The following is a 14134-nucleotide window of genomic DNA, read 5'->3' on the forward strand; positions in this document are numbered from 1 at the left end:
TATTTGGGTTACTGAATGTGTATAATGCTACACACTCTTCCTTCCTCGGGTTAGAGTCGTGCTAGCATTCCTATTTGGGTTACTGAATGTGTATAATGCTACACACTCTTCCTTCCTCAGGTTAGAGTCGTGCTAGCATTCCTATTGGGGTTACTGAATGTGTATAATGCTACACACTCTTCCTTCCTCAGGTTAGAGTCGTGCTAGCATTCTTATTGGGGTTACTGAATGTGTATAATGCTACACACTCTTTTCCTTCCTCAGGTTAGAGTCGTGCTAGCATTCCTAAGACAGTATTATGCTCAAGCCTTAAATTTCTTGAAACTAAAATTAATTATTGGTTAGGGCATTTGTATTTGAAGTTTTTTAAAAAGTTAAAAACTCATTTTCCTTTTTTTATTTATGTTTTGGAAGGTTATGCTGGTAATTTCTAAAACCTTAAAGTAACTCAGGGCAAAGCAAGAAATGTCAATAATGTCTTTAATAAAAAAAAATAACACTTTTAACTACTGTAAAAAATGTTTAATTATTTTTCTTTAATTAAAACTTTACAATTCATAATTCGAAGAATTGTGAAAATAAACCACTTAGTTATTATTTCTTCTAAGCTGATAGATGAATGTCAGTACAAGTCTTATTCTGCTGAGTTACAACATATTAAATAAAGTCCAAGTATATGAAGTTCAGAAAATAAAGCAAATATATAACAAAAACACCACAACATAAGTTCTTAGCTTTTTTAAACGACTACTTATAGCTAATTCCAATTTTAAAAAATAATAATATGTGATTCCAATACTGACGTCATCATCTGGAATGGTAATAGGAGATGTGAACTGAAGGTGTGTCGTATCATAAATGTTCGACATCGTATTAAAGATAACTATAACAATATGTGATTCCAATACTGACGTCATCATCTTGAATGGTAATAGGAGATGTGAACTGAAGGTGTGTCGTATCATAAATGTTCGACATCGTATTAAAGATAACTATCACAATATGTGATTCCAATACTGACGTCATCATCTTGAATGGTAATAGGAGATGTGAACTGAAGGTGTGTCGTATCATAAATGTTCGACATCGTATTAAAGATAACTATCACAATATGTGATTCCAATACTGACGTCATCATCTTGAATGGTAATAGGAGATGTGAACTGAAGGTGTGTCGTATCAGAAATTTTCGACATCGTATTAAAGATAACTATCACAATATGTGAAACCACTTAACCTCATAATGGTTTTAAAACCTGATAACGGTAAAGGGTCTTAATATTTATTTATATACCTCGTCGTCTTGGTTTGGTGGTTCTCAGTTATTGATTTTTGTGTGTGGGTGTTCGATCATTCTTGACTTTTTTAAAATTTTGTTTTTTTCGTTTGATAATGTTTCTAGAGAGATCCGATTAACTAATCCAATAGATTTGTTTTGGTTAGTATCAATACATTTAAATATTTGCTGTAATAGTATTATTCGTAGTTATTATATAGTATTTGGATTTTCCTAAATGTATTTTAATTCTTTATATTAACTTTACTCATTCATTAGCATTTGGGTCGAGTGAGATACACATTTGCTTCGGCGTTTAACAAAAAATAAAAAAAGGTAAAAATATATATTATCGAATAGTTATATTCATTCAATACTATATATATATATTCCTGTTGATTGTATACAATAATTTCACGAGAACGTTTTGTTTTCACGCAGTGACACTACTTTCTCGTACGTTATAAGTCTTGAACGTGATTTGAGACTCTGACACGAGAAAAATAGAAGTGAAGAAAACTTTGTGATGATCTCCAAACTTTTGGATAAAAGAGGCACACAGTGATAGGTTTAGCAGCGTGATGTGGAACATTTACAGAAGTATCTCCTGAATGTTTCAGTTTTAATAATTTGAAATTATTTATTTATGTAGAATTTAAGTTAAACAAAGAAACAGTAAAAACGTATAAATGTTAAATATAATGATCAGGATGGATTATTGTGTTTACTTTTATTGCTACGTGTTTTCGACTTTGGAGAGAAATTTTAAATTTACTTTGTCATATATTTATAATTGTATGTGATCATATGAATGTCAACTTGAGAGGATAAGTTTTTCTTATCACCTTCAATGTTTTACTTTTATTTCATTAGGCGTGAGATGTTGGAGACTTAAGCACCAATATCTGTTCGTAATTCTATTGATTTGTTTCTTCCTATGTGAGGAATGTGAACAGAGATAAATCAATAGAGGATATATCCTATTTGTTGAGATACTTCACTTACTAAGACACATTTTTCACATTGTAGTTTGTACCCTAATTTTATTTGCTTAGCCTTCATGTGCTAATATTTTCTTTTATTTGGAAAGCTGTTTTAAAACATCATAAATCATAGAATGTATTGTTTTTACGCATTGTTTTCCTTTATATTTTAAAATTAAAAATATCTTTGTTTAACATATATGTATAATATATGGTATGTGTGATATCTGTCTAAATTTATTTTACTAATAAACTGTATATTTAGGTTTTGTGACTCCATTAGGCGTCACTTTAGTTGTTGCAGTAATGTTGCTAGGCAATACTTTCAAGTGCTCTACACTACTTTGTTGAATTTATCATTATGTAAGAATGTTTCAGTGAGGAAGCCGTAGCTTGCGTTTAACAAGTTAATTACTTGATATGTGAAGAATGTATCAAAGTTTTCCTTAAAACGCCATATGTCTTTTCAGGTTATGATATAGATGTCGCTTAAAATTGTGGTTGCCATAATATATAGATCAAATGATTCATATTAGGTGTTGAGCTTATGCCTATCATTTTTCCGAGAAGTATCATAGTGTATTATTATTATTATTATCTATATTTCCTAGTTTCATTAAATCATATCGATGATGGTAATTAGAGATATTTTATTAACCAATAATCAAAAACAAGAAGAGGCTCTGTAATTTATTGGAGAGTAACGATAATAATTGATTATTAATCAATAATCAATAAATGTAATTTATTGGAGAGTAACGATAATAATTGTAGGTCTGTTGTTTACAAACGTTTTTAATCGTTTCTTTAGGGCAATGTGTATGTTTTTGTTGTCATATTTGTATTTCTATTAGCTACCTTTTACTCCTAAATCCAATACATATATATAAAACTATCAATACGATTGCCTTGTACTGCAATAGCATTGTTAATATGATCATTTTCTCCATTTCGTTATGTATATATATATATTTATTATTTGGACAAAATTAAAGTCTTTCATACTTTTTTGTTTAACTTTGACATCGTTGTTTCTGTATTTATTCATTTTAGTCTCGCCTCCCATTATTCTACTCCCCCTCCCACAAAAAAAGACTACTTAGTGTAAGATTGTGGTAATCGGTTATCAATCAATGTTATGATCAATAGCTTATACGATCATGTGAGTATAATTGTTAATCACTAGTTTTTTTATAAACAGTATGATAATTAATAACGAGCTTATATCCTAAATTTCCACTGGTTAATTTGCTGAAAAGGACTACGTTTATGGCTTCGATTCTCCTTTTTTTAGATAGAAAAGGTAGTGTGCTTTACAATTATCCCGTTTCTTTCATGTTAAGGCTTGAATCAACTAACTATTTGAATATGTATGGGGTTTTGAGTCCGTTTTACTTCACCATATAGCAACCTAAATTAATTTAAGTATGCAAACCCAAGCTGTGCTGATGAACCTTGAATAGGCAAAATTGCAGTCAACAATAGAGGATACAGCCAGTGAAAGAATTCATTAGACATTTACTTCACATATTCTCTTTTCAATTTCACCTCTGATGAAAAAAGAAAATAAATATTTAACACACCCACACATACAAACACACACACATATACAAACACACACACACACACATATATATATATATGTGTGTATGTTTTCAAGAAGGGTATCCAACTTTTGCTGACTTCTTTATTAGGTTTATGCGTTTCTAGGGGGCGTATGTTGTATTTTTTTTTCACGTGTGCTGGTTATATCCCATTTCTTTTGTATTATTCCATTTTTCATTCTGAGTTTTTTCTTTGGTATGATGGGCTACTACAATTTGGTCGGTATTACAGATTCTTGTTATCTATTATGCTCCTGACTTCTAACTTCTGTTGATCTCTATGTTTCTTCAATGTATTGGAGAACACATTCATAAAGTTCTTCACATTGTTTGTTGTGTACCATCTGTGATCGTATTGTGTTGTGGTTTCGGAATACTGCTTTGACTTTATGCTGTTTATATATACCCCCCAAGCTTTTAGAGAGATCTTAGACATACGATAATATGGCTGACTGTCTACAGTTTTCTTTCTGCTTATTCTTGGTGTTTATCTTCTCTACTTTTTTCTTTAACAAATATTCTGAGTATCCAATGGCAAGGAGGTTGTATTGACATGTTTTTCTTCTCTCGTTTTGGAAACTTCGGTTTTACAGATCTTGACAATTCTTGAAACTAGGCAATTTGTGACGCTCATGTTTACACTGTTGGGATGGTTTCCTGTAGTCTCCTTTAATACATATCTTGGTAACTATCACGTCTAGGAATGGGAGTTTATCTCATTTTATTTCTATTGTGAATTACATCGCTGAATATTGTTTGTTCAGTTGGTTGATGAATTCTTGAATATTTTCTTAAGTGTGTGTGTGTGTGTGTGTGTGTGGCCATATTAAGAATGCATCATCAAAATATCTGAGTCAAATCTGGGACTTAGAAGAGCCGCTATGAGAGCATTAACATTACTGGTGTTAAGGGTGAGCCCATAGCTAGGCTTTATTATTGTTGATAGTATATTATCTTTGTGTTCGATATAGGTTTTGGTTGGTACCAAAGGTTGTGAATTTTAATATAGTGTAGAGTATCAGATGGCACGTTCCTCGTCAGTCATATAATTTCAAGCAGTTTTCAGAACATCTGTAGTGTTTCAAGACACATATGTAAAAAGGTTGGATACATCAAAGTCGATCATTGTGTCACCCGAGGTTACTGTAGTTGATCATTGTGGCAGGTGAGGTAATTGTTTGTTTTTATAATTCTATACAAATGGACTGAATTCTTAACATGTGAGGATGTTTAACCTGTTAATGGCAATGTATCTACAAGATATCTAGTTAAAGACTGACTTGATAAAGTTCTGTAGTGGACTATGGGATAAAAGTATGAATTGTTAACATGTGAGCATGTTTAAACAGTTAATGGTGATAATATGATATCTAGCTAAGGGGTAACATTCTGAAGTTCTACACTGGACTATGGGACGGATATTATATTGAATTTTGTTTTGTTAGGGTTATATTATAAAAGGGTTTACACTTCATGACTTTATGTCTGCAGTGAGGACTTTACTTTGTTTCTCAAGTATTTATTATTCCTCTTCTGATAGGGTATGAGGCGTGTCTGTAGCGATATGGAAGGTGGGTATTTTGTTATTTGTTATATGGTATGAGGCGTGTCTGTAGCGATATGGAAGGTGGGTATTTTGTTATTTATTATATGGTATGAGGCGTGTTTTCTGTGTCTGTAGCGATATGGAAGGTGGATATTTTGTTATTTATTATAGGGTATGAGGCGTGTCTGTAGCGATATGGAAGGTGGGTATTTTGTTATTTATTATAGGGTATGAGGCATGTTTTCTATATCTGCAGCTATATGGAAGGTGGGTATTTTGTTATTTGTTATATGGTATGAGGCGTGTTTTCTGTGTCTGTAGTTATATGGAAGGTGGGTATTTTGTTATTTATTATATGGTATGAGCCATGTTTTCTATATCTGCAGCTATATGGAAGGTGGATATTGTGTTATTTGTTATAGGGTATGTGGCGTGTCTGTAGCGATATGGAAGGTGGATATTTTGTTATTTATTATATGGTATGAGGCGTGTTTTGTGTGTCTGCAGCTATATGGAAGGTGGATATTGTGTTATTTGTTATAGGGTATGTGGCGTGTCTGCAGCTATATGGAAGGTGGATATTTTGTTATTTGTTATAGGGTATGAGGCGTGTCTGTAGCGATATGGAAGGTGGGTATTTTGTTATTTGTTATAGGGTATGAGGCGTGTTTTCTATATCTGCAGCTATATGGAAGGTGGGTATTTTGTTATTTGTTATAGGGTATGAGGCGTGTTTTCTGTGTCTGTAGCGATCTGGAAGGTGGGTATTTTGTTATTTGTTATAGGGTACCATATCGCTACAGACACACAAAACACGCCTCAAAGGTGGGTATTTTGTTATTTGTTATAGGGTATGAGGCGTGTTTGCCTTTGGTTGTAGTTATGTATATAGAGTTGGTATTTTGTTATTTTGTACAGGCTGCAAGGCTGTATCTATATGGAAGGTGAATTATTTTGCTATTATTATAGACTATAATGAATGTTTTTTATGGCTGTAGCTATATGTAATTTGGGTATTTTGTTATTTGTTATAGGCTATATTACATGTTTTCTATGGCTGTAGCTGTATTTAAGTTGAGTATTTTGTTATAGGCTATAATACATGTTTTCTATGACTGTAGCTGTATTTAATTTGAGTATTTTGTTATTTGTTATTAGGTACACTTTCATTAGGTTCTGCTAACGGTAATTTAATGTAAGTTTATTATTGTATTTTTTGGTGTGTCTTCAATATTTGAAGGCTTATTCTTTGAATATTTATAAGTGATTTTAACATTTAAAAAGGAATTTCCTTAGTGTGTGAGTGTGTTGTTTGGTACGAAGTTTAAAAGCAGTTCTGAGCCTTATGTATATTTATCTGACGATATTTTGTTTTTGCCTTATCTTGGAGTAATGCTTTAGTTTTCTGACTTAATATTTCATATTGTAGGATATTGGCAGGTGATTCGACCTTAAGTTACTTAGGAATTGCTTTATGTTGTTTACATTCGTGGAGAAAGGTGAGATGGTTGTAATTAATCTACAGTCCTGTCTTTCTAAGTTCTTAAATTTCTTCCAAATTCCGGGTTCGTACCAAGCCCTTAAATACTCAAGGTAAGACTATGTCTTGTAATAAAAAAATAACTATTAATAATTAGACTTAAGTGGCCGTATAGGTTACTAAACATGAGAACAACTGATTATCAGATTCCCTCAGCCTCACAGTAAATATACATATAATGAAATACTTAATGTTCGAGCTTAGCAAATTTTCATCATGCTAATGGAAATTGCAATCAAATAATATTACATTTTTAGCCTATGAAAAAATATATGACTAGCAAATCTTACAAGGTTTCAATTCATCGTGATTTCAAAATTTCAAGTACTTTTAATGCATTGTACCTGAAACTAGAAAATATCTGTAAGTGTTTATCAAATAATATTTTCCACCTTTTTTTTGTAAACAGTGTTGTTTAAAAATGCCTCATTACACATAACTTTCTATGATCAAGAGTTTTAACGTGCTATAGTTATCAATAATTTTATTACCAAACATTAGACACTGTATTTCTGTTCGCAAATGTCTATGTTTCTGTCCGCATAAGTCAAGTTTATTTAATGTAGCACATACCTTTTAAATGTCAATAATTATCACAGTTTATATTGTTTGCATATTTTGAATCATTCGAAAGGTTCAATAAGTTATACCCTAGTGTCATCTCTTGGTAATTTAGTATAACACTAGGACTCTGAATACACAGTGTTTGATCATATTTTGAGACACGCAGTCGGTTGTAGGTGCTAGAGTTCACTACGGTATCTGAATAATAATACAACGCTTGCAATATCTGTGCAATAGTAATGTTTTTATATATAAACTTTCAAGCTGTTATAATGCAAGATTCAGACTTATGTTTAGAAGATCTTGGATAGATAATCTGTATGTTTTGTTCTCCCAACATGTAATAAATTGGATTAATGTTATTGTGAAAATAAATTACTTTACATATAACCTTGGATTGTTCATATTACCTTTAAGATATTATTTCCAAAATAAAATATATCCATTTTTAAAATAGTCTTAACGAAATAATGTTATATCCAACAGAATAATTTTGTTTTCGCATCTTTTAGATAAAATATACTCGTTTATTAATGTGTGATTATACTGTAAATAATTACCTTTTAATAAAGTATCATAGAACTTGGATTTAGAAAGTCATTAGTATTTCATTAGTGCAAAATATGTTAATTTCTTGTATATCAACACTAGTTTTTATTAAAAACAAAAACGATAGTAGAATGATTAAAATATGGTATAAATGTTATACAAAGTAAGGTACAAATGTTATACATAATAAGGTATAAATGTTATACAAAGTAAGGTACAAATGTTATAAAAAGTAAGGTATAAATGTTATACAAAGTAAGGTATAAATGTTATACAAAGTAAGGTATAAATGTTATACAATATAAGGTATAAATGTTATACAAAGTAAGGTATAAATGTTATACAATATAAGGTATAAATGTTATACAAAGTAAGGTATAAATGTTATACATAATAAGGTATAAATGTTATACAAAGTAAGGTATTTATACTTTGTATAACATTTATGCCTTACTTTGTATAACATTTATACCTTACTTTGTACAACATTTATACCTTACTTTGTATAATATTTATACCTTACTTTGTATAACATTTATACCTTATTATGTATAACATTTATACCTTACTTTGTATAACAATTGTACCTTACTTTGTATAACATTTATACCTTACTTTGTATAACATTTATACCTTACTTTGTATAACATTTATACCTTACTTTGTATAACATTTGTACCTTACTTTGTATACTATTTATACCTTATTATGTATAACGTTTATACCTTATTATGTATAACATTTGTACCTTATTATGTATACCATTTATACCTTATTATGTATAACGTTTATACCTTATTATGTATAACATTTGTACCTTACTTTGTATAACATTTGTACCTTACTTTGTATAACATTTATACCTTACTTTGTATAACATTTGTACCTTACTTTGTATAACATTTATAGACACTATACCATAATTGTTACACTAAGAAAATAATGGATTTGAGATACATTTTTTCTTACTTTATTAAAAAATCTACCTCTGTATAGGAACCAGCGACCCCTATGTGAAAGTGTTTCTACTCCCAGACAAGAAACACAAGCTGGAGACGAAAGTCAAACACAGAACTTTAAATCCTAGATGGAATGAAACTTTTTATTTCGAAGGTAAGTCAAGAATCTGCATGTGATGTTTTTTTTTACTAACGTTTTTTGGGTTTACGTGTACCTACTATAGAACCTAACCAAAAATATGTTTTTATCTTTAGAGCTTACGATATTTTGTCACCATTTTATTAAAACTCTTCATTTTATGACCAAGACGTTCGTCTACAGGCATATTTATGGCTTAAATTCAAAGGTTTGTAATAGAGAAAATATTTGAAAACTTAAACCTGCCGGTCGAGAGCATTAAAATTAAAAATTACGAGTAATTTTATGCTTGGAACTATAAAATGAAAATTTCAAAGTTTTAATAGAAATGTGTTAATAAAGAAAAATACTAGATCCAATTAACGTTTTCGAGCATTTAAGAATTTTAAGGTAAAAAGAAAACACGATCATAACAGTTTGGGTTTAATAAGATAAACGTTTTTATTTGATGGACGTCTGTGGTAAACTAACAGACAGAAAAGCAGACGACACTGTCTCTTTAGCACCCTGTTTATTAACTATTTGGCCTTGGCAAACTAGAAATTGATAATCTTAAGAAACAAAGAATAAATATTTACCACAAAGCTCTGTTTATTTTAACGTATCCGCGAAGCATATAACGTACATTAATGGATTATCTAATGATTAATAGGCATTGGTGTCCGATAAGGTTAATAATAACAAAAGCTTATTTCTTAGGAAAATTATTCATAATGGATTTGTAGTTTGTTTGTTTGTTTTTTTAACTAGAATTTTAGGTTTTAATATAATTACAGGATAAAAGAATGATCGCGAGAAAAAAATGTATTATTACGCTATGAAAAATAAAATAAGATTGAGCTTACGTAGGAATTTATCTTAAAAATAAGCAAGAAATTAGGATCTTATGAGTGAATAGGGAAGATTTGGAAGGTACATTTAGATTAAAGTATAATGTAGAAAATACTTGCTCAAGTAGTCACTAGAGGACACTTTAAAACAACCGGCTGGCAATGTAACGTACACGTGATTGGAATGGCCTCCAATGGTCTATTAGCAATATTTCTATGTGAAAATAATAAATGTATTATTAACGTAAAATGTTTTCGTCCCTTACACAATATTAATTGTGTTGCAGTTTATTATATACATTGTGGAATAAACGATGTTAAGTAGTGGCATTAAACCATTTTATGGCTATTTCATTCCGTGTTTGATAAAAACAGCAAGAAATAAGAAATTCAAAAGCATTGTAATAAGAGTCTGGTAAGCATTTGTAAGATGGTACATAACACAGCATTATTAGTGACACTGATACATTTAAAGAAAGAAAAAGCGACTCCTCCCCTGCTAGTTCAGCGGTAAGCTTATTAACGCTAAAATTCGGAGTTTGTGTAGTTTTACGTTACAGAAACACCAAAAAACAAAAATAAGAAAGAATAGGATTTACTATAAAAAAAACCTCCTTATTACTAAATCTTTCTTGAAGTACACTAACCTTCCCACAGCTGCGCCTTAACTAACAAAGCTAACGAATCATGTTTGAACTTGTGTTTTGAGCTTCGTTCTGAGTTAAAACTTAGTAAATACATTGGTTCCAATCTCTTGGCTGCTTCGTTTAAAATTTTTCAGGGCAAAAATATTGTATAAAACAAGATTTCACTCTCAATAATACTAAAGTAGCAATAGTTACGCGTTGAAGAAATTATTAGGCGAATATTGTTGCTTTTGTTGTTTTTGAATAATGTTGCTTTTCGCGACAATAAACCGCAATTATTATTTTCTGTACCCGGATGTTTATGTTTTGAGAAATTAGTTGTGGTGAAAGAAAACCATTTACCCCAGTTTGATTTGTTTTGATAGAAGTTTTAAACATGATGACAAGAATCCTGTTATTGAGTTACTATTACCATATATTAAATGTTTAAACAAGATGTTATCTGTATCGGTAATTAAAGTGTGAATCTTACATTTGGATAGATTAAAAATGCATAATCCTTATGACGTTTATATGATATATTAAGGAGAATTCTATTTAATCATATACTGTTTTTTCATTGTCTTGTTATTGCTGTCTATTTATGTTACTTAACAATGAAGAATATACAATGAATATTTAAACTCTTTCTTGCATGGAAGGTTACTTCTTAACCCTTATATTGTTATATTATTTCTTAATCCTTATTGTTAATTTTACATTACTTTTTAACCCCTACAGTGATATTTCTATTTCTATCACTTGAAGGTTTTCCACTCTATAAGCTCCAAAAGTCCATTCTCTATCTCCAAGTGTTCGACTATGATCGCTTCAGCCGGGACGATGCTATCGGTGATGTATATTTACCCCTAAGTCAGGTCGATCTCACCCAGAAGCCAACATTCTGGAAATCCATCAAACCGGCTGAAGATTCGAAGGTGATAACAAATATATGATGAGTTGATAAAAGAAGTAAGAGGTATAAAACACGTTATAAAAATAAAAAGGAAATGTTTTATTCCCGCCGGAAAGGTTCCATTTTACCCTTTATTTTATAATGTGTTAAATATGTTACTTTTATTTGACCTCGGACATTTACTAGGGCAAGACATTTGGGTAATTGATTAATTATTGAAAATAAATTAACATTGAATTGTAATTATGAACACAACACAATATTTTTATAAGGTAGTATTAAAATATATTTAGTTTTATTATTATCCATTTTAACTGAACATATATTTCCTATTAAATTCAATACATCTGTTTTTGGTAAGCAAAATAATATATTGTTCCATTTGTAGCCTTTATCATGTTCAGAATCAGAATCTTTTTCGAAATAAATCCTGTGCAATTAAAACTTATTCTAAATTGCCTACAAATTTCACTAAATTCTTACCCAAAATTAATCCTGCTACAAAAGACCAATCAAAAATTTAGAACATTTGTACTGTCAATGTAATTTGCCACATTTATTAGGAATTGTTTTAAACACCTTTTCGTTTTGTACAAATTAAATATTTTTGAAGAGAAGTGAAGAAACTGTTGGATTTCATTGTGAAACCTAAATGTTCCTGCTCCTCGATGGTTCAGCGATTAGTCTAAAGGTCCATAACGCTATAACTCATGTTTCGATTCTCATAGTGGGCACACCACAGATAATCCATGGTGTAACTTTGCGCTTAACAACAAATAAACAAACCTAAAGCGTTCCGGTACATATTGATTTTGTTGTTCTATAATTATTTCTGAGTTAAATTACTAGAATTTTATATGCTTTGATCGTGTTTCAGTTAGGGGAGATCCTGGTGACGCTACTGTACATCCCCAGAACCAGTGAACTGACAATTACCCTCATCAAAGCTAGAAACTTGAAATCGAAGGACATTAACGGATCTTCAGGTAAGATAATCAAATGCAATTAAACATCTCTCTTTCTGTTGTATATCTATTTAGCCAATGAATAATATAAATTAAAATCAACCTTAAGATAGCTACGAATAACTTGTACCCCGTTTTCCATTTTTTGCCATATTAATTTTAATCTGAAAAGTAGTTTTTTTTCCAGAATGTCTGATTATTAATTTTTAATATTTTGCTTATTGGTTTGCATACTAATAACACATATGTAATAGTATATAAAGAAATAGAAATATATTTTCAGATAAACATAATATTATTTTAAATACATTTTATTATTTATTTGAATATTTTTGAAATAAATAAAAGCCTAATCATATTTGAGTCATCGTTGTTTTTTCAGTGGGTTATGATTCAGCATTTATCTCCTGAGTCCACTAGAGGTCTCATTTTCTTTTATCAAACATATTTTATGCCATATAAATACCGTAGATCAAATATAGTAATAATATTAAAAGTAAAGTTTTTCTCCGATTTATAAAAGTTCTCATCTGTAGTATTTTTTCTCTGTAAACATTATGCATTTCTTAAGTTGATCAGAAAATACTTTATTGTTGCGAAATATAAATTTATTTGATAATTCACTCACTAGATGTCAGAGATAGCACGATCTCGAGTGAAACATCATTTAACATCTAGGTTATTGGTCAATGAGAATATTTGGGTTACTGGGTGGGTTTAAAAATAGGTGTGATGGTTGCTGGTATTCAAGTTAAAGATAATATATACTCCGATAAAACAATTAATCTGTTAACGTAAAAAAACACACTTTACTGCCAAAAGAACCCACTTCTCAGTCGTGTTCAGCTACGAAGATACGGAGTTTAGGAGGTTGCCTGGATTCTGTTCCTCTTGCACAAAATTGTAAAAGTGTTCTTGTTCAGGCAGGTACTGCACGTAGTCACCTTACAGCGACAAATAAGCTTGGTGGAGCTTATTTTGGCCATCCCTATCAACAGATCTCGTGAAAACCGAAGAGAAATCAGCTTTATAGAGCTGACGAACCAAATCTTGTATTGCGCAACGTATGTGGCCATTACCGCATTTTGTGTGGGAATTTGGATAGGGTTATGGGTTTTAGTTTCTCATAGCCTGGAAACTATGCAGGTTCGGCTACGCTGGTGGGTAATTCGGATTCTAGTTATCGCATAAAATTCATATCTCTATTCAGAACCTAAAAAAAGCTTGTACCGGAAAGCAATTTTTGGGAACCAACTCACCAAACATGTTTCCCTGACTCACATACTGGGTGTTAACTTATTCTGAAGTGTAACAGTTAACGTAGTTAGTAATTACTTCTTCATTTCATTATTGTTTTGTCTGAACTAAGTTGGCCTTAATATTTTTACTAAAGTGTTGAAGTCTTGGTATCTCGTTTTTTTTTCTTTAAGGGGAGGCTGAATGTTTGTTGATATTTGTATTAGTGATATCACTTGCTCGTTAGAGTGTGGCTTCAAAAGGGAAGGGAGTGTTGGATATTTGTCAACTCTTGTATTAGTGATATCACTTGCTCGTTAAAATGTGGCTTCAAAAGGGAAGGGAGTGTTGGATATTTGTCAACTCTTGTATTAGTGCCATCATTTGCTTTTATTTTAAAG

At 30.7% G+C, this 14134-nt stretch overlaps 1 protein-coding gene across 12 annotated transcripts in view; it reads left to right on the forward strand.

The window, feature by feature from the left end:
- The window catches only part of LOC106463488 (synaptotagmin-7-like), a 108301-nt gene that overhangs the window by 91331 nt on the left and 2836 nt on the right, over nucleotides 1-14134 (forward strand). For all 12 annotated transcript variants that reach the window (XM_022390993.1, XM_022391004.1, XM_022390997.1 and 9 more), the window contains 3 exons: nucleotides 9059-9175; nucleotides 11385-11554; nucleotides 12410-12518. In XM_022390993.1, the coding sequence (XP_022246701.1) occupies nucleotides 9059-9175; nucleotides 11385-11554; nucleotides 12410-12518 (396 nt within the window). The remainder of the gene's footprint in view (nucleotides 1-9058; nucleotides 9176-11384; nucleotides 11555-12409; nucleotides 12519-14134) is intronic.

This window comes from Limulus polyphemus, unplaced genomic scaffold (assembly GCF_000517525.1).
Source record: "Limulus polyphemus unplaced genomic scaffold, Limulus_polyphemus-2.1.2 Scaffold1422, whole genome shotgun sequence".
Classification (NCBI taxonomy): Eukaryota; Metazoa; Arthropoda; class Merostomata; order Xiphosura; family Limulidae; genus Limulus; species Limulus polyphemus.